General features: G+C 43.5%; 1 protein-coding gene across 1 annotated transcript; it reads left to right on the plus strand.

Annotated features, from left to right (window-relative positions):
• Nucleotides 1-3,371: 3,371 nt before the first annotated feature.
• LOC137413549 (alpha-1D adrenergic receptor) lies at nt 3,372-18,313 on the plus strand. Its single transcript, XM_068098978.2, has 2 exons — nt 3,372-4,200; nt 17,981-18,313. The coding sequence occupies exons 1-2, from the start codon at nt 3,426-3,428 to the stop codon at nt 18,139-18,141; spliced, it is 936 nt and encodes a 311-aa protein (XP_067955079.1). The 5' UTR covers nt 3,372-3,425; the 3' UTR covers nt 18,142-18,313.
• The last annotated feature ends 1,444 nt before the right edge of the window (nt 18,314-19,757 follow it).

The raw sequence follows: 19,757 nt of genomic DNA on the forward strand, positions 1-19,757 counted from the left end.
TTGATGTCTTACACGAGTCTCGATCTTGTATACAGAAAAAAAAAAAATAATAATAGACATAGCATTAACACTGTACAGGGATATAGGAGGCCTCATCTAGAATATTGCGTTCAGTTTTGATCACCTCATCTGAAGAAGGAAGGAGACAGGACTTTATACATTGTAGTCAAAACCAAATTCCTGAAAAAAAAGAAGAAAAAAAGACTCGTTTTAAGAGCTCTCGGGGCATTTTTGAGTTGAAGTTGGGGACCTACCTTTCTAAGGTAATGTGGGTGTGTTGAATCCGGAAATTGGTGATACCAAGCTGAATTTTGAGGTTAAGTAGGTCAAGTCTTTGGAACAACATGGCCCTCGAAACAATAATGTAACCAAAACAGCTCATTTGAACACCATTTGGCAGAGAAGTTGGTAACGTGCTTCGAGCCTAATCCAGGTGTGCTAATCCAAAATATTAGATTATAAGGATGAACTTTGGGGTTAAGTAGGTCAAGTTATGAAAAAGAATGCACTTATTTTATATGAGGAAATTCACCAAGCCACAAGGAATGTACCAAAACAATGTGACAATGTACAATGTATAAACAATGTATAAAAAGGATGTAGGCCTAATAAACGAATGTGTTTATTAAAGGAAACCAACAGTCTGGTGCAATGCAAAATGTCACAAATTATTTAATTATTGTGGAACATTCGAAAGACAACATTTAGTCATCCCTGACGTATCTGTCTGTTCTGGCGCACGGACAACCAATCACTTGTGAATTCATAGTGTATAAGCAGACATTGAATTCAAAGTGTTGAAAATACATTCACAGGAAGCAGTCACCTGCTGCATACAATCAAAGGAAGCAGTTGAACTTGTCATCAGCCTGCTGCATACATTCACAGGTCCAGGTACATGGCGGAGTTATCTTTAGGCATTTACAGCATAAAGCCTGACATCTTGAATAACAAGAGAAATATACCATTTTGAGACATGCTTCTGGTATGGAGGCAAAGGTGATCAGAATGGGTTTAAGGTCCTTGTTAGCCCGCAACCTGCACAGCAGGAGACGAGGTTTTGCAATCACTTATGTGTGTCTGTCTGTGTGTCTGTCTGTGTGTGTGTCTGTCTGTCTGTCTGTGTGTCTGTGTGTCTGTGTGTGTGTGTGTCTATATATGTGTGTATCTGTCTGTGTGTCTGTCTGTCTGTCTGTCTGTCTGTCTGTCTGTGTGTGTCTGTCTGTGTGTGTCTGTCTGTGTGTGTGTCTGTCTGTGTATCTGTTTGTGTGTGTCTGTCTGTGTGTGTGTCTGTCTGTGTGTGTCTGTCTGTGTGTGTCTGTCTGTGTGTGTGTCTGTCTGTGTATCTGTTTGTGTGTGTTTGTCTGTGTGTGTGTCTGCCTGTGTGTGTGTGTGTGTCTGTCTGTCTGTCTGTCTGTGTCTGTCTGTGTGTGTCTGTCTGTGTGTGTGTGTGTGTGTGTGTGTGTGTGTGTGTGTGTCTATATGTGCATGTATCTGTCTGTGTGTCTGTCTGTCTGTGTGTCTGTCTGTCTGTCTGTCTGTGTCTGTGTGTCTGTCTGTCTGTGTGTCTGTCTGTCTGTGTGGGTCTGTCTGTGTATCTATTTGTGTGTGTGTCTGTCTGGGCCATATCTTTTTTACCATTTGAGTTTTGTCATTAAATTTTCACCAAAGCTTTATTATGATAAAACAAAAAAAGCAATTTAATAATTTTGTCAAAAGGTCAAAGGTCAGCGTCACATAAGATCGTCAATTTTCATCCGATTGACCTGAAATTTTAAGAATTTGCATATTGGGTCACTGATTTGGTTAACCAATCAAAAGATAGAAGCTGATTGTTTTTTTGTTTTGTTTTTAGAGCAAAAGGTCAAAGGTCAAGGTTGCGTAAAATCATCAATTTTCACCCGATTGACCTGAAATTTAAATAATTTGCATATTTGGTCACATAATAGGTTCACCAATCAAAAGCTAGACGCTGATTATTTTAAAGCTCAAAGGTCAAGGCTGCATAAAATCATCAATTTTATTTATTTTTTTTAAATTTTTTAAAAAACTTTTTCCGTTTATTTTGAGCATATGGAAGAAGACGAAGGCGTCTAAATACAAACGGACGTGGACGGGCTTTGCATTTTCAGATGCTTTCTCGTATTTTCTTGCAACTTTCCAAAGTCAAATATTGGGCTCTCTTCTCCATTTTGTTTTACTAAGACACATCTTTCGCACACCTGAAAGGCCCCAGACCATTTATTATGTATTTGGAATTTTGCATTAATCGGTTGAGCATTTCTGGAGTAAGATCTTTGAAATTTATTCGGAAAAAGTTATAAATTCAAGATGGCCGCCAAGCCTTTCGACCAATAGAAAAATGAACAACTGTTAAAATACGCCTTTCTTCAAAGCAGGAGAGCCCAGTGTGCATCCAGGATCACTTTGGAGGAGATCCTTGCATTATTACTGTTCGATGATCAATTTAATTATCGTGCTGTAGGTATGAGTGCTGTTTGCAGGTAAAACATTATCATTCTCAAGATCCACCACATTGTCTTGCTTTCTGTACCAATTCATTCAACTTTCCTTGCCAACAAAGGGATTATTGCGGGGAAAGTCGAGTAGTAAACGGCAAAACTTTAACAAGAAAACATTTCACCAGATTGAATAAAGAAATAAATCAATATGAGTTCCCTTATGAAGAACTTGAACACAGGAGGTCATTTGGGGCATCAAGGCTATGCAATGGTTACCAATGTGTTGTTGTTTTTCCAAGCTCTATCCTCTAAGTGCTGAGCATTAAGCAAGGAAGGAATACATATTATTTTTTAATGACTTCGGTATAACTCAGACAGGGTTCAAACCAAACCACCAAACCCCAAGACTCAGAGCAGACATTGCGACCGTTATGCTCTTGAGGATGGTGAATGATTGTGCAACTACACATGTTTGCAAGTTTGAATGCACCTTTCAATAAAGCAGCGTATTTTAACTGAAAACACAACAGTGATGTGGCAATCAATTATCCTGAGTGTAGTAGCTTGTTTTTCAGGAACAACAGTCAAAATTCTTCATAGAACATCCTTCAGCTGAGTTTTAATCCGTAGTTTCTGGTGGTCTGTTCTAGTGTCCTCAACACTGCACCCCTTAACATCAATGGTCAGCCAGAGGAGCGACACTCATGTTTAGAGTAAAGTATGATCGTTTGGCAGCTAGAATTCACATTACTTTAGAGAAAGTATATTTTATGTGTGCCATGATGCCCTCCTCCCCCCCAATGCCCCCATTTTCTGCTGACACCATTGGTTTCGTTCATCAAGGGAGTTTTGCAAACCTATTGTGACATATTCGGGTTGAACTTGCCCAATGAATTCTCGAGTGGCTGCAGACTGAGCCTGGGCATTGATCGCTCAATTTGCTGAACAGTTTAGCTTGTAGTCATGATCAATACCACAGATATGATTGAGTCACCAAGCCCAGCTATTGATTGCAGCTCAGTTGATAGTGATGCAAGTATACCTATTTTGCTTGTGTTCTTTCTTGCACTATTTATTTCATTTGTTATTGCAGGAAATATCCTAGTGATTCTTGCAGTGGCATGCAACCAGCAACTTCGTACGGTCTCAAATTTATTCATCATCAACCTGGCTTGCTCGGATCTTCTCCTCGCCTCGGCCGTGCTACCTTTCTCGGCCACATGGGAGATCACAGGGAATTGGGTCTTTGGGAAGATCTTCTGCGACGTCTGGGCTGCCGTGGACGTCCTCTGCTGTACCACGACTGGTATCTGTCTCTGCGCCATCTCTATCGACAGGTACATCGGTGTGAAGTTTCCACTACGCTATCCCAGCATCATGACCAAGCGTAGGGTCCTGCTCGTGCTTCTCGCCGTTTGGACCCTCTCGCTGTTGATCTCCATTGGACCTCTACTCGGGTGGAAGGAACCTGTACCCATGAACACCACCGATTGTCACATCACAGAAGAACAAGGATATGCGATCTTTTCAGCTGCTGCTTCCTTTTATATCCCGATATGCATTATTCTGATCATGTACATCTGTGTGTATGTGGTTGTGTGGCACCAGAACAAACGCCTCAAAAAAGTCATTGAGCGAGAGCGCTTTTCTAGAGAGAAGAAAGCAGCAAAAATGATGGCGGTCGTGGTGGTCATTCATTTTCTCTGCTGGCTGCCTTTCTTTGTCATCTTACTTGTTGGTGAGTTTACATCACTTATTGGTGAGGGCTTTAAGAGAGCTGTTCACCACAACCTCACATCATCCGACATCCATATTCATGATCTCTTCTACTCCTAGTGATCCCATTCCCAAAGACTCCCTTTTTCCAGGTTATTGTGATTTTCTCCCTCGACCATTTTTGTTTGTTAGTTGTCGGTTGGTTTTTTTCCTTTTCTGTTTCATTCGCTCCTTCCCCTTCCTCTTCTTGCTGTGTTTCATTGAGCTCATGTGTAACTTGTTCACCCCGATGCATCCTTCTCCCCTTCCCCCTGATCCCACTCCTAAGTATCACCTCTACTCTGCTACTGGTGTTTCCCCTATTTCAATTTTGTCCCCTTCCATTCTGCTCTAGCTCTTCCACGAGTCTCAACCATGCAGACAAAAAAAACCTCGGATTTCATCATCATTCATTCAGACTCCCAATTTTTAAATAATGTATGTTCAACTTTCATGGATAGGTTGCCATTTGTGTGTGCAACGTGAATATGAAGTTGAGCAGATGTCTGCTTGTGTGCTTCGGCCATTTTTGATAACCCTAACCCTTGGCAGCTCTGTGAGACCACACATGAAGAGCCTTCAAAATGGAGATCACATCAGATGAGATAATTTACGAGTTAGAAGTTTCATTATCTATTACTAAAAGGAACGGCATCCATACATCCTTCGTCACACTTCATTCCTGATGTCGTGTGCAAAAGATTCCTGATGTCGTGGAAATAAAACATGATACCTCTGGAAAGCTAAGCAATCGATTTCCTTGGTTGGAAAGATAATAATCGATTTACTTGGAATGAAAACGCATGTCCGTTTAAACATAAATATGCCTGTTTTAAAAGCCCGTCCAGGAGGTAAGAGGAGGAAGTGGGATTTGGAGCTTAATGTAGCGGTTTGAGCGATGACAATATTATTATTCTACGATATTAGGAACCCTTTAGAATAAAGGATGGACATAGAAGGAGCACACAAAATAATATATAGTAATACTTCTCAAAGCAAATAAAAATATATATAAGTACACATATAAACATCCTTTAAGTATACAAGGGGTAAGGAAAGGGTTAAGGGGAGTGTGGGCCCATTGAGGAATAGAACAGGAGAATTGGTGGATGATGAGGAGGAGATGGCAGGATTATTAGAATCGTTTTTGTTCCTACATTTACACAGGGGAACAGGCAGGGGAACTTCCAATAGTGGACAGTATCTATGTCGGGGGTGAGCGAGGGCTTTTAAAAGAGATCCAAGTAGGAGTAGATGAAGTGAAGAAGCAGCTAGAAAAATTAAGGGATTGTAAATCTCCATGGCCGGAGAATATGCATCCAAGGGTATTGCGAGACGTGACGGAGCAGATAAGCGTGGTGCTAGCGGATATCTTTAACAGCTCGTTGGAGTCACGACATGCACCAGAGGATTGGAGGGCAACAAATGTTACCATTATTATTCAAGGACGTCAGTATGGAAGTCAGTAATAAAGGAAGTCAGTATGGATTTGCCAAAGCGAGATCTTGTTTAACAAATTTATTGGAGTTCTATGAAGTAGTTTCTGTTTGGGTGGATGAGGGAAGTGCAGGGGATGTTGCATATGTTGAATTTCAGAAAGTGTTTGATAATGTACCACAGAGAAGGTTGTTAGCTCAGATGAGGGCTTGTGCTTGAACGTAATGTAGATGGTAGGGAGGGGGAGGGGGCGGGGGGGGGGGGTGATCAGATTCAGGAAAGTGGAGACACTTTAAATAGATTTTTCCAATCTTCATCATTGATCTCTCCGACGCTCTGGAAAATCTATATCTATAAAACACAGTTTGTGTGTGTGTGTGTGTGTGTGTGTGTGTGTGTGTGTGTGTGTGTGTGTGTGTGTGTGTAATGTTACTGATAGACTCCTAAACGGAGAGGCTCACGTACTTGATATTTGGCATAGACATAGCCATTGAGCCTGGGACGAACATGGCCGCGACCATATTTGACGAGATCCATATTTTTTATTGATATTTACCTCAGCGCATTTCAGCGAAGTACCCGCTAATCTCAGCCGGTTCCAGAGCAGCTCGCTGATTCGCTCAGAGCGATCACGTGATGTTCCATTCCCGCCACCAGACTGATTCACTCAGAGCGATCACGTGATGTTCCATCCCGTCACACGTCACACGTTTTTTCACCTTTTATGCGATCGTGTTTTGTATCGATTTTGTGCGATATGAATTAAATGTCTTTGAAACAGCTGTGAAACGTCTTTCCACAACCCTTCCGTAACCGATTGGAGCAGTTTATTGCCGCACAAAACGAGATCCGCGAAGCGAGTTGGTCGAGTCGTGCTGACCAAGATGGCGACACTTTTCACGGAGTATGAGCATTCTATATATTTTCAATTCAGTGCGCCCGTGATTTGTGGCATAGACATGACCATTGGGCCTTCACGGTGTAATTTGTGCGAGGCTTTTGTCCGAGTGAGCTTGAGTCGAGAGGGCGAATGTACGGGTTGGGAATGTACGGGTCTCACTTCCCCCGCCCCGCAACGCCGGTACTGGAGGACGTCACAGGATCGGTGCGTCTCCAAAATCCGCTTCGTGCTGTTGCGAATATGCAGGACTATGTCCGATTGTTGTGCTGCTCTCCGACCATGAGAACTGCAACGTCATTGTTGACTGGCCATCCCCTTCCCTCCCCCTTCCCCCTCCCCCCTCCATCGCCCCCCTCCCTTCCCCCTCCACCCTACCCCTCCCCTTCTCCCCTCCCCCTCCCCCTCCCCTTTTCCCCTTCTCCCCTCCCCCTCCATTTTCCCCCTCCCCCTCCCTTTTCCCCCTCCCCCGCCCCCTCCCTTTTCCCCCTCCCCCTCCCCCTCCCCCTCCCTTTCCCCCTCCCCCTGCCCCCTCCCGCTCCCCCTCCCCCTGCCCCCTCCCGCTCCCCCCTCCCTTCCCCCTCCACCCTACCCCCTCCACCCTACTCCTCCCCTTCTCCCCTCCCCCTCCCTTTTCCCCCTCCCCTCCCCTCCCCCTCCCCCTCCCCCCCTCCCCCACCCCCTCCCCCCCTCCCCATTAAATTAGTGCTATGGGGAATGGTAAGACACGAATCAAAGGTTTTGAATTGCAAAATACTGTCTTTATATTCGCGATAAGTTGCATAATCAAATACATGTTATCATTTTGTACAGGCAGTTAATAACATCAAAATGTGTCACAATAATTCATATCACCAAACATACACAGGCAGTCAGCAAAATCATATATACACATGCGGTCAGTATAACTTCACATATACACAGGCAGTCAATGACAAAATATACACAGGCAGTCAATGGCATCAAACATACACGATTACAGAATATGCCATTTAGAGTTCGTCATCACCGTCCTGTGTGTCGTATCCGACAATATAGTCCGCATCGTTTTCACAGTCCGTTCCACACAAGCAAAGGTCTGTCAAATTGATTGGCAAATCGAATTGGTCGAATGGTCGATCGAATCGAATTCGATGAATCGAATCGATCGAATTGGTCGAATGGTCAAATGGTCGATCGAAGCGAGTGGTCGAATGGTCGAATTGGTCGAATGGAATTGGTCGATTGGTCGAATTGGTCGAATCGAATTGGTCGGAATTGGCAAATGTAAACATTGATTTTCAGATTTTCCATGTAATAACGTTTCCAAAAATGTATAGGTTTGCTAATCTACCATGATTTTGAACGAAAAAACATAGTGAACCTGACTATATGTCTCTCCTAAAAGACCGACTGGAAAAACCTCCCACCTACTTTCTCAACAATCCTCTTGCAGAAGTTCTGTCGCTCAAGCTTTTGGGTCTCACTATCTGCCATGATCTTTCCTGGGAAAACCACATTTCCAAGCTGGCCTCCAAAGCCAGTCACCGACTGGGCATCCTCCGTCGTGCAAAGTCCTTCCTTGGCACACCTGAGCTCCTCACCACATACAAGGCTTTCATCCGCAGCTCAATGGAATACTGTTCCCCCCTCTGGGCTGGTGCTCCTGCCTCACACCTAGTTCGGCTTCACGCTGTTGAAACCAAAGCATTCAGAATCATTGTAATCTCCCGCAATGAAGTTGATTCTGAGGGCCTTTCACTCTCTCACCACAGGCAGGGTTGGTAATGTTTTTGTCTTCTACCAACTCCTCTCCGGCCTTGCTCCCCCAGCTTTGTCTGTGCTCTGTCCCCCAAATATTCCTGCAGGATGCACAAGGTTGTGCCAGCAACCATCTTCTGGTGAAACATCCAAAATCAAGACTCTCTGCTCACTTCTCTCTTTTCTCCCGCCTCTGAAACAAACTCCCCCACTCTCTTCAATCCCACTCCTCCCTCCAGGTCTTCAAAACATCTGTTCACCACCATCTCTTATCTTTCCCTATCCAAAACCTTGATCTTTTCTATCCCTGTTAATACACCCCAAATCTACCACCTTCAAATTCCGTTTTCTTTCCTGAAATCCCCTGTAGTGTCCATCTTGTTTATCTCGTGTACTCCACCCCAACCCTCTCTCTTCCCCAGATCTCCCAATGTCTCTGTTCCCTATTATTGCTGTACTTCCCTCTCTCTCCCCCTCTTGTCTCCCGCTCCCTTTATTATATGTTGTAGCTGTTAGCTATTATACAAGCCTCGAATAAGTATACAAACAAATATTGGGTAAAGTATTAGTAAATGCAGTTTCATATAAATAAATGTAAGGTGCTGGAGACGAGTACAAATAAGGAAAATAGAGATTACATCAAGCAAGGGGTGGTCTTGGAGCGCGTCACACACGATAAGGATCTGGGGGTGGTTATAGATATGGAGCAGAGGGAGGAGGAGTTGGAGGAGGGAGGTACACAGACAGGTCGGTTCCAGGTGGCCATAGGTAAAGCTAACAGGTTTTTGTTTTCGGTTGTATTTTTAGGTTATACCGGAGCAATTTCTTTCAATGATCAACCATCCAGTAGAGATGCTATATTGTGCATTTGATTTGATCTGTTTGGTTCCTCCCACTGATGAAGGGTTATCTGATCCCTGATAAGACATGCTTGGATCCACCTCCTGATTGTTCAGTGAAACATGAAGCTGCAGGTCCTCTTTGACCTGCATAGAGAGCACATCCACTCATTCTTCAGCGATTTAAGGACAATTGTTTGACCCACTCAGGTCGAGATCTGATCGAGGTGTGATGTTAATGGATGTGGTCAGCAATATCGTTAGCTGGTATGCTTTATTTTTGCCCCGCCCCTCCGACAAGGTCGGAGACAGGAGACATTGAAATGAACTCCATCCGACCAACCGATCATCCGTCCATGTACTTTTGTGTATGTGACATTTCAAAAACCGTTCAACATTTAGCTTTCACTTTACAGATATCTATTCCTCATGACTATCTCAACCGGATTAGATCACGGCTGTGATCGGCTGAATTCTGTTACGATGGCAACCATCTCAGTAACTTGGTTTGTGTACACGACATTTCAAAAAAACCGTTTAAGATTTAGCTTTCACATTACACAGAAACCAATCCTCATACCATACCACCCAAAAGCTGGGGGACCTAGAGCATCAACTCTTTCTTTACCTGGATCCAGGTGTGACAATCTATATACAGTCACGTGAAAAAGTAAGTACACCCCATGTAAAGTTTTGACTTTTTCAACATATTTCAACATACAGCTATTTGATCTTCATTTCAACAATATTGATAGATAAAGGTGATATAATATAACAAATATCATGGAACATTTACATTTTGTAGTCCATTGTATAATTTAACTAAAAATAAATGCAAATTTCGCATGTGGAAAAAGTAAGTACACCCTTGGCTCTAATAGGTGGTATTGCCCCCTTTGGCAGAAACAACCTCAAGTAGGTGTTTCTTATAACTGTCTACCACTCTCTGACATCGACTGGGAGAAATTTTTGCCCACTCCTCCATGCAGAATTATTTCAGCTGTGCGATATTTGAGGGGTTTCTTGCATGCACAGCTCGTTTCAAATCCCCCCACAACATCTCGATGGGATTTAGATCTGGGCTTTGACTCGGCCATTCCAGAACCCTCCATTTCTTTCTTTTCAGCCATTCCTTGGTGGATTTACTGGTACTAGGGCGTGCCCGTACTATATATATATCTAAAATTATATCCCCCCCCCTCTATTTACATGAAATGGTTTGGTCCATTCGCAAAGCCAAAGCGAACGGCTTGCGAGTACGGTGACAATCCCCCCCCTCTATTTACATGAAATGGTTTGGTCCATTCGCAAAGCCAAAGCGAACGGCTTGCGAGTACGGTGACAATCCCCCCCCCCCCCCCTCTATTTACATGAAATGGTTTGGTCCATTCGCAAAGCCAAAGCGAACGGCTTGCGGAGTTTGGTAAATAAATCGCCATAGCTCGGTAACTACTTCTCCGATTAATATGAAACCTTGAAAAGGCACATCCTCAGGTCCCCAGCAATATACCTGGCAAGTTTCAAGTATATCGGACCTGTGGTTGTCGAGAAACAGCGGTCACAGACAAACACACAGACACACACACATACACACACACATACACACACACATACACACACACATACACACAGAGATTACTGGAATTATAGATAGATGTTCAGGGTCATTGTCATGTTGCAAGGTCCACCTTCGGTTGAGCTTCAACTTTCCGACAGATGGCCTCACATTATCCTCAAGTACCCTCTAGTACAATGAAGAATTCATAGTGGATTATATGATGGTGAGCTGCCCAGGCCCTGATGCAGCAAAGCTGCCCCAAACACGAATATTACCACGACCATGCTTTACAGTTGGTATCAGGTTCTTGTGGTCAAATGCTGTCTTTGGTTTTTGCCAAACATGTCTTCTGGTACTGTGGCCAAATAGCTCTACCTTTGACTCATCTGTCCAGAGCACATTGTTCCAGAAGTTCCAATGGAATACTGCTCCCCCCTCTGGGCTGGTGCTCCTGCCTCACACCTAGCTCGTCTTCACGCTGTTGAAACCAAAGCATTCAGAATCATTGGAATCTCCCGCGATGAAGCTAACTCCAAGGGCCTCACTCACTCACCGCAGGCAGGTTGGTGGTCTTTCCGTCTTCTACCGACTCCTCTCTGGCCTTGCCCCCCCAGCTCTCTCTGGGCTCTGTCCCGCAAATATTCCTACAGGTCGCACAAGATCTGCCTGCAACCCTCTTATGGTCAAACTGCCAAAATCAAGACTCTCTGCTCACCTTCACTCCTTCATTCCTCTTTTCTCCCGGCTCTGGAACAAACTCCCTCACTCTCTTCAATCCCACTCCACCCTCCAGGTCTTTAAAACAGCTGTTCACCACCATCTCTTATCTTCCCCCATCCAAAACCTTGATCTTTTCTACCCCCGCTAATTTCACCGCAATTCCACTTTTTTGAAATACCAACTTCTGTCCTGGAAGTCCTTGGTGTCCTTGTGTTTTATACTTCTCCCCCCTTCCCACGCCTCCTCCCCCCAAGTATTCTCCCTTCCACACATCTACCTGCTCTCAAATGTTGTGTTTGTGTGCTTCCCCTTCTTTCCCCATCTTGTTTTCCGCTCCCTCTTTTTATATATTTTGTTTGTCTGGTTGATCTGTTTGTGAATTAAATGTTAGCTCTTTCACGAGCCTCGATTCAGTATACAAAAAAAAAAAGAAAAAAAAAAGTGCTGGTCTTTGCCTCGGTGTTCATTGGCAAACTTTAGTCTTGCCCTGATGTTCTTTCTGGACAGCAAAGGTTTCCTCTTGGCACACCTCCCATGTAGATCAAATTTGTGCAGCCTTTTTCTAATGGTGGATTCGTGCACTTTGACATCAACAGTGGCAAGATCTACCTGTAGGTCCCGTGATGACATTCTGGGGTTCTTAGAGACTTCTTTCAGCATCTTGCGGTCTGCTCTCGGGCTGAACTTGCTGGGGCGGCCTGGCCTGAACAAGTTGGCAGTTGTTTGGAATCTTCTACACTTGCAGATGATCTTCCGGACAGTCGAATGATTGATTTCAAATTGTTTGGAGATGTTTTTAAATCCCTTCGCAGACTCGTAGGCATCTATAACCTTCTTTCTGAAGGCCTCAGGGAGCTCTTTTGATCTAGGCATGGTGACGCCACACACTTCAACAACAAAGAGCAAACCAAACTAAATGTCTGAGGTTTAAATAAGACAGGTTCCTCCAAGATCCTCTCCAACGATATTCTAATCATTTGCACCTGAGCTGGTGCACCTGATTCTAATTTTAGGTATTTGAAGTAGTGATAAATGTAGGGGTGTACATACTTTTTCCACATGCGAAATTTGCATTTAGTTTTATTTATATTATACAATGGACTACAAAACGTAAATGTTTCATGATATTTGTTATATTATATCACCTTTATCTATCAATATTGTTGAAATGAAGATCAAAGAGCTGTATGTTGAAATATGTTGAAAAAGTCAAAACTTTACATGGGGTGTACTTACTTTTTCACGTGACTGCATATAAAAGAAAGTTTTTGTTTGTTTGTTTGTTTGTTTGTCTGCATGCGCTAATCTCCTGAACGGTAAAAGATAGGAGGAAACCTCTGAAAGAAAAAATGTCGGGACGGGCCCCAGGAAGGTTGTAGGCTAGGTGGCGAGGCCGGTCGAGGCCGCTTCGACCGGGCTGGGCCCATTTCACAATTAAAATCTGAGCTGAATTATAGTAGTCAATCTTCTACGGCCGTGAGTAAAAGCTGAATTATAGTTGTAAGTTCATTCAAAAAGAACCAAAAATGTCGGGACGGGCCCCGGGAATGTTATAGGCCTGGTGGCGAAGCCGGTCGATGCCGCCTCGGCCGGGCTGGGCCGATTTCACAATTAAAAGCTGAGCTGAATTATAGTTGTCAATCTTCTACAGCCGCGAGTAAAAGCTGAATTATAGTAGTAAATTCATTCAAAAAGAACCAAAAATGTCAGGACGAGCCCCGGGAAGGTTATAGGCCTGGTGGCGAAGCCGGTCGATGCCGCCTCGGCCGGGCTGGGCCCTTTTCGCAATTAAAAGCTGAGCTGAATTATAGTAGTCAATCTTCTATGGCCGCGAGTAAAAGCTGAATTATAGTAGTAAATTCATTCAAAAAGAACCGGGGAACGCCGGGTGCTTTCGGCTAGTTTTCTATAAATCTCGAACATTCACCCAAATAATTAGACTTTATAATGAGTAATTAATATCGATTCAAACACAATATACACATATATATATATTTATATATATATATATATATATATATATATATATATATATATATATATATATATATTATAATCACAACCGGCCTCATTGTGCTGTTGGCTCCTGACGACAAGCTTCTTGTGTGTCACAGTTGTGAAAGTGAACAATCACAGTAGAATGTTCCGAAGAACAAAAAGAAATAATAATAAAAATAAAATAATACCCATTCCACCACAGATGGGTTTCATGTCGCAGTAAATACACAACGATTTTACAATCATATCACACCGAGATGGCATTATGGCCAAAGGCAATTCAGTGCACTTCACTGCAGATGATTACTTTTCCAGGTGAACCACGAAAAGGTGTTTCGAGCAATAATTGCAGACGAAACATGAAAGCAGTCATTGCGGTGTCCAACAGCAATTGGGTATATGGGACACATCAGGAGAGGCCTTTTGATTACGTCACAGGAATTGATGCCATTGTTATAGAAAGGTCAGGTTCAGTGACCTTGATAATATTGTGTTCGGATAAGGTCACCTTATTATGGAAAGGATTTGTTCCATTAAAGAAGGCTCTGCGTTGGGCATCAAAGAGGGTTCCAGGGATTTCAGGTATTTGTTGAATGAGGAAAGATGACAGAGGAGAGGATAGATTCCAGGATAGTACAAAAGATGATGTGGAGTCATTATGGAAACATTTTAGATATTTAAAATAGGGGTAATACCCCTAGGCGCTCAACTGGTAGAATAAACAGTATACTGCACCGACTAAAGGTATTTTAAACCAATTTAAATGGTTGGTAGAAGACAGGGCAGGATGTAGAATCATACTAATGTAATCATAAGTCTTTAACCAAACAAACCAAAAAAAATACCTATTTTGGGGGGCAACCCACTAGTTGGTGTGGTATCCCCTCCCCCATGGACTCCCTTAGACCCAGAATTTTTTAATGCCGTGAACAAACTTTGGTGCAACGCAGGTGATGAAGGTTGTGGTCAAGTTTCATCAGAATTGTGTGTGTAGTTTCTGAGAAGAAAGCAAATACCTATTTTGGCGGTCAACCACCCTGTAGACCCATTTGGGGCCCGATGTTTTAATGCCGTGAACAAACTTTGGTACATCTCAGGTGATGAAGGTCGTGGTCAAGTTTCATCGAAATAGTGTGTGTAGTTTCAGAGAAAAAAGCAGTCATATTTTGGGGGGATCAACCCTGGATGTACTTTGACCCCGGTAAACCCCCTTAGACCTCAATTTTTTTTAATGCCGTGAACAAACTTAAGTCACAACATAGCAAGTATAATTTCTGCCAAGTTTGGAGACATTTGGAGTATAATTTCTGCCAAGTTTGGTCGCAATCCCATCAGCGGTTTCAGAGAAGTAGTTGCGTGTTTATGGACTGACGGATTGAAGGACTGACGGACAATGCGCCATCGCATAAGCTCCCCTGAACTACGTTACAGGTGTGCTGAAAAAGGATTAACAGAATAGCTATGAATATGTTTTTGAATTTGATGGGATGGGACAGAACTGATCAGACGCAGAGCTTATCTTTTCTCTCTTCTTCTTCTTCTTCTTCTTCTTCCACCTCTTCTTCTTCTTCTTCGGCAGAACATTGTTACGGGTTGCATTATTTTCTGGGGGTGCACCTGTGCCGCTGATACAATGCCTCATGTTGGTTAGAGCAGGAATTTGGCATTTGCCCGGAGTGCGCTGGCAATGTGTCGCCGCCTACTGGTTGTGGATGAAGATAAATTAAACTAGAACCAATCTGAGACTCATTGGCTTCGTTGGACAATAGTTTGTCATGAAAAGTGACTAAGTGAAATACAAAGGTAACGGAAATTTATGGGTACAGGTAGTCTGAGCCAGGATTGTTTGTCCTGCTCCACCACTTACATTCTAACCCTACCAAATAACTCTCACCTTCTCCTTTTTCTGATGTGGGCCTCCTTTCTCAATTCTTCTTTCCTTTTCCCTCTACCACCTTTGTCGAAAAACCCTCCACAAAACAGCCATTGGTAACAGGTGACAATGTTTGGCTGACATTTTGTGACCACAGTTTGTAGTCACGTGGTGCAAATTTAGTTCTTCGATCCCAAAGTTTCATTAGATAAGAATGAATGCATGCGTTGGTAGTGTGGAGGTAGGGCTCAGGTTAAATAGTAAAAATGGCATACGTCTATCTAATCTCTATCATATTTTCTTGCAAGACAGTCATTTAACCAGGTGTGATGAATACAGGTGAGATAATTCATATAACAACTGCCAGCCTGCCACAAAGTGTGAGGCATGATATGGCGAAGACTTTACCGGATCATTTATTGCTTGCCTTCAACATACTACCGAGCTTTCCCGTCTGCTGACATTCCTCGGTGGACATTAAAGATCATACAGTGTCTTTGGTGAAGAGTCGGCGAGTTATTGCCGGCATCCTGTCCAAATTACAAATTCAGGCCTGGACTGTGGCTTCTAATTTTTGGCTTATTGGTGGTTCCTAATTTGACACCAGGTGCCACTGCTTGCAACCTTGCTGTGTGGTTGCTGTCTGGGCAACAACTTCTGTAGTGCAGACAAAGTGACCAGGTGGAGGTGTATATGTTTCATATGAAGCATTTTCTTCGGATAGGAAGGGCAACCTTACCTGCGCATCCCTTGTTGTCCGTCTCCGTTTATTTCCCCCCTCGGCCCTGCTGTTGGCATTTCCCCCTTCTCTTTGTGTCCTAGTCCATTCTGTGTTCCAGCTCTTCCATAAGCCTCGACTCTGTATACACACAAAATAAATACAGGTCAAGGTTCTCACTGCATGAGACAAACAATCCATGGAGCAGGATATAATTTGATTCACTAAATAGATTATTTTTGGTGTTTAGTTAACACTAGCAAAGTCACCTGGCAATGCCACCTTGTAACTCAGAGTCACTTGGTGACAGAAATATGAAGAGAGGGGGGAGAGAGAGAGGAGGGGGAAGGGGATGGGGAGGGGAAGTGAGGTGAGGGAAGGGGAAGAGAGCGGGAGGGGAAGGAGAGAAAAAAAAGAGAAAAATGAGGGGCGAGGTTAGCAAAGAGAACGATATCTTATGCTTAATGACAACAGACGACAGACACGCAAATTTTCTGCCCAGTCTCAACATGAATGCCACCCCCGTATCACAAGTTGAGTCTCTAAATGGAGTATCAGCCCCCTTTGGACTTAGTCTAAAACGGGGGCTTATGGATTGCATCTCGTCCGTTCGTGTGTGTGTGTGTGTGTGTGTGTGTGTGTGTGTGTGTGTGTGTGTGTGTGTGTGTGTGTGTGTGTGCATCCACAACCATATCTCGAAGACGTATGGACTGATTATGTTCATACTTGCTACAAAGACAATACATCACGGTATACATATTCACATCAATTTGTTTCACGATGCGATCAGAGATAGCTGACTGGCGGCCATTTTAGTTGTAAACGAGAACGACACTCTTCGATGGCACAACCTTGACCGATATGCCTCTGCCCGCATTATTACATCATTATACTACTTGTGCCATCTTTGATTTAAATCCACTCAGCTGTTTTCAAGTTATCACATTTTACCTGACATGACCTCGCACCTTTAACCTCGGGACTGCAAAATATAATCATGTAATCTTTACATCATTATACATACCTGTACCAAGTTTGAATTAGATCACGTCAGCCGTTCTCAAGTTATAGACCTATAACAGACTTTGACCTTTGACCTCTTGACCCCAAAATTCAATCAGTTCATCTTTACATCATTCTATATAAGTGTACCAAATTTGGTCAGAATCCCATCACTGGTTCACGAGTTATCGCGGTAACAGGATTTTTTTTTTACCTAACATGACCTCTGACCTTTGACCTCCTAACCTCAAAATCGAATCAGTTTATCTTTACCTCATTATACATACCTGCACCAAGTTTGACTAAGATCCCTCCAGCCGTTCTCAAGTTATCGAGGTGACGAAAACCTATCAGGACGGATGGACAGACAGACAACCTGAAAACATAAATTCCTCCGGCGCCTTCCTTGATGGAGGCATAAAAACCCGATGTTGAACACGTCCTCAACCATTTCTCGGACATGTATTTACCGATCTTGTTCAAACCTGGTACACAAATAATGAATGGTGGGTTACATACGCATGTCATTTTCTTTAGAGACCAGATCCAAGATGGCCGACTGGCGGCCATTTTGTTATTTAAAACGTGCACCCAACCATTTCTCGACATGCATGGACCGAGTTTGTTCAAACTTGGCACAAAGACAACACATGAGAGAAAACATATGCAGAAGAATTTTTTTGGAATCCGAACAAAGATGGCCGACTGGCGGCCTTTCACTCCGTGCAGCAAAATTACTGAAACCACGGGGGCGATGACGTTTTACACGTCTTTTTCTTCTTGTTTTTTGGTGTTTAGTTAACATTGCAGTGAAAGATCGGAATGTGCGCATTCTTACCTCTTCATAACCATCTAAATGTTGCCATCTTGACTTGCAGGTATGGAGATGTAGTGTAACATGTCGACTTGCTAGAATACACAACTCACATGTCATGACGGTGTGTGTGTCTGTCTCGTGTCCCACAAACTTTCTTCCACAGATACGTTCGTGCCTGAAGCTCAACCTTCGGAGAACGTGTTCAAAGTCATATTCTGGTTGGGATACTTCAATAGCGGCATTACCCCAATCATATACCCGTGTGCAAGTCGTGAGTTTAAGCAGGGATACTTACGGGTCATTCGATGCTGTACCCAATATTAACCACAATCGCTCCTCACGTTCTCAGCCTCTTCCGAATGTTGTCCTTCATCCCATTCCTTATGGCATCACACGGAATGGAGCAGGATCACAGACAGGGTGTTGTTGCATCAAAGCTGCAAGAATCGGACATGCCACGTTTCCATGATGTGAAAAGTGATGACAAATAAAACACCAACAACAACGACATCAGCAGCAACAACAACAACACCAACAAGCAGCAACAACAGAATCAGCAACAACAACACCACCAACAGGAGCAACAACAACGACAACAGCAACAACAACAACACCAACATCAGCAGCAACAACAACGACGACAACAGCAGCAACAACAACAACAACACCAACAGGAGCAACAACAACGACAACAGCAACAACACCACCACCAACAGCAGCAGCAACAACAACAACAGGAGCAACAACAACGACAACAGCAACAACACCACCACCAACAGCAGCAGCAACAACAACAACGACAACAACAGCAACAAAAACAACAACAACACCATCGAGCAGCAACAACAGAATCAGCAACAACACCACAACCAACAGCAGCAACAACAACAACAACAACAACAACAAGCAGCAACAACAGCATCAGCAACAACAACACCACCAACAGCAGCAACAACAACAACCGCAGCAACAACAACAAGGACAACAGCAACAACAACAAAACAACAACAGCAGGAACAAAAACAGCAGCAGCAAAAACACAACAAGCAGCAGCAGCAACAACAACAAGCAGCAGCAACAGAATCAGCAACACCACCACCAACAGCAGCAACAACAACAACGACAACGACAACAGCAACAGCAACAGCAGGAACAAAAACAGCAGCAGCAGCAAAAATAACAACAAGCAGCAGCAGCAGCAGCAGCAACAACACAACAAACAGCAACAACACAACAAGCAGCAAAAACACAACAAGCAGCAACAACACAACAAGCAGCAACAACACAAGCAACAACAAGCAGCAACAACACAACAAGCAGCAGCCACAACACCAACAAAAGCAGCAACAACCGCAGTAACAACAACGGACTATAGCCGCCTTGGCCGCATTTTTGTATCTTATTATAATAGAGCAAACGTATATGGTTATGTATGTTTGCTTGTATATTTGTGACCAAAACGTCTTCTTCTTCTTCTTCATCAAAAAAAAGCACCCAAAAACACAGTCCGTGAACTCTTAATTACCTACTGTTGGAATATACCTTTTGACCCTTTAGACTGCTGAGACCCCTCGGACCTTTGATGACCCTTTAACTCCCCCAAGACCCTTAAGACTACCAAGACCCCTAAAACCCAAAACACTCTTAAAGACCCAGAGGACCCGAAAGATCCAGAAGACCCAAAATACCCCCAAAGATCCAAAACACCCTGAAGACCCAAAACACCCCGAAGACCCAAAACACCCCGAAGACCCAAAACACCCCGAAGACCCAAAACACCCCGAAGACCCAAAACACCCCGAAGACCCAAAACACCCTGAAGACCCAAAACATCCCGAAGACCCAAAATACCCTTAAAGACCTGAGGATCCAAAACACCCCGAAGACCCAAAACACCCTGAAGACCCAAAACATCTTGAAGACCCAAAATACCCTTAAAG

This window comes from Myxine glutinosa, chromosome 3 (genome assembly GCF_964187855.1).
Source record: "Myxine glutinosa chromosome 3, kmMyxGlut1.1, whole genome shotgun sequence".
In the NCBI taxonomy this organism is placed as follows: Eukaryota; Metazoa; Chordata; class Myxini; order Myxiniformes; family Myxinidae; genus Myxine; species Myxine glutinosa.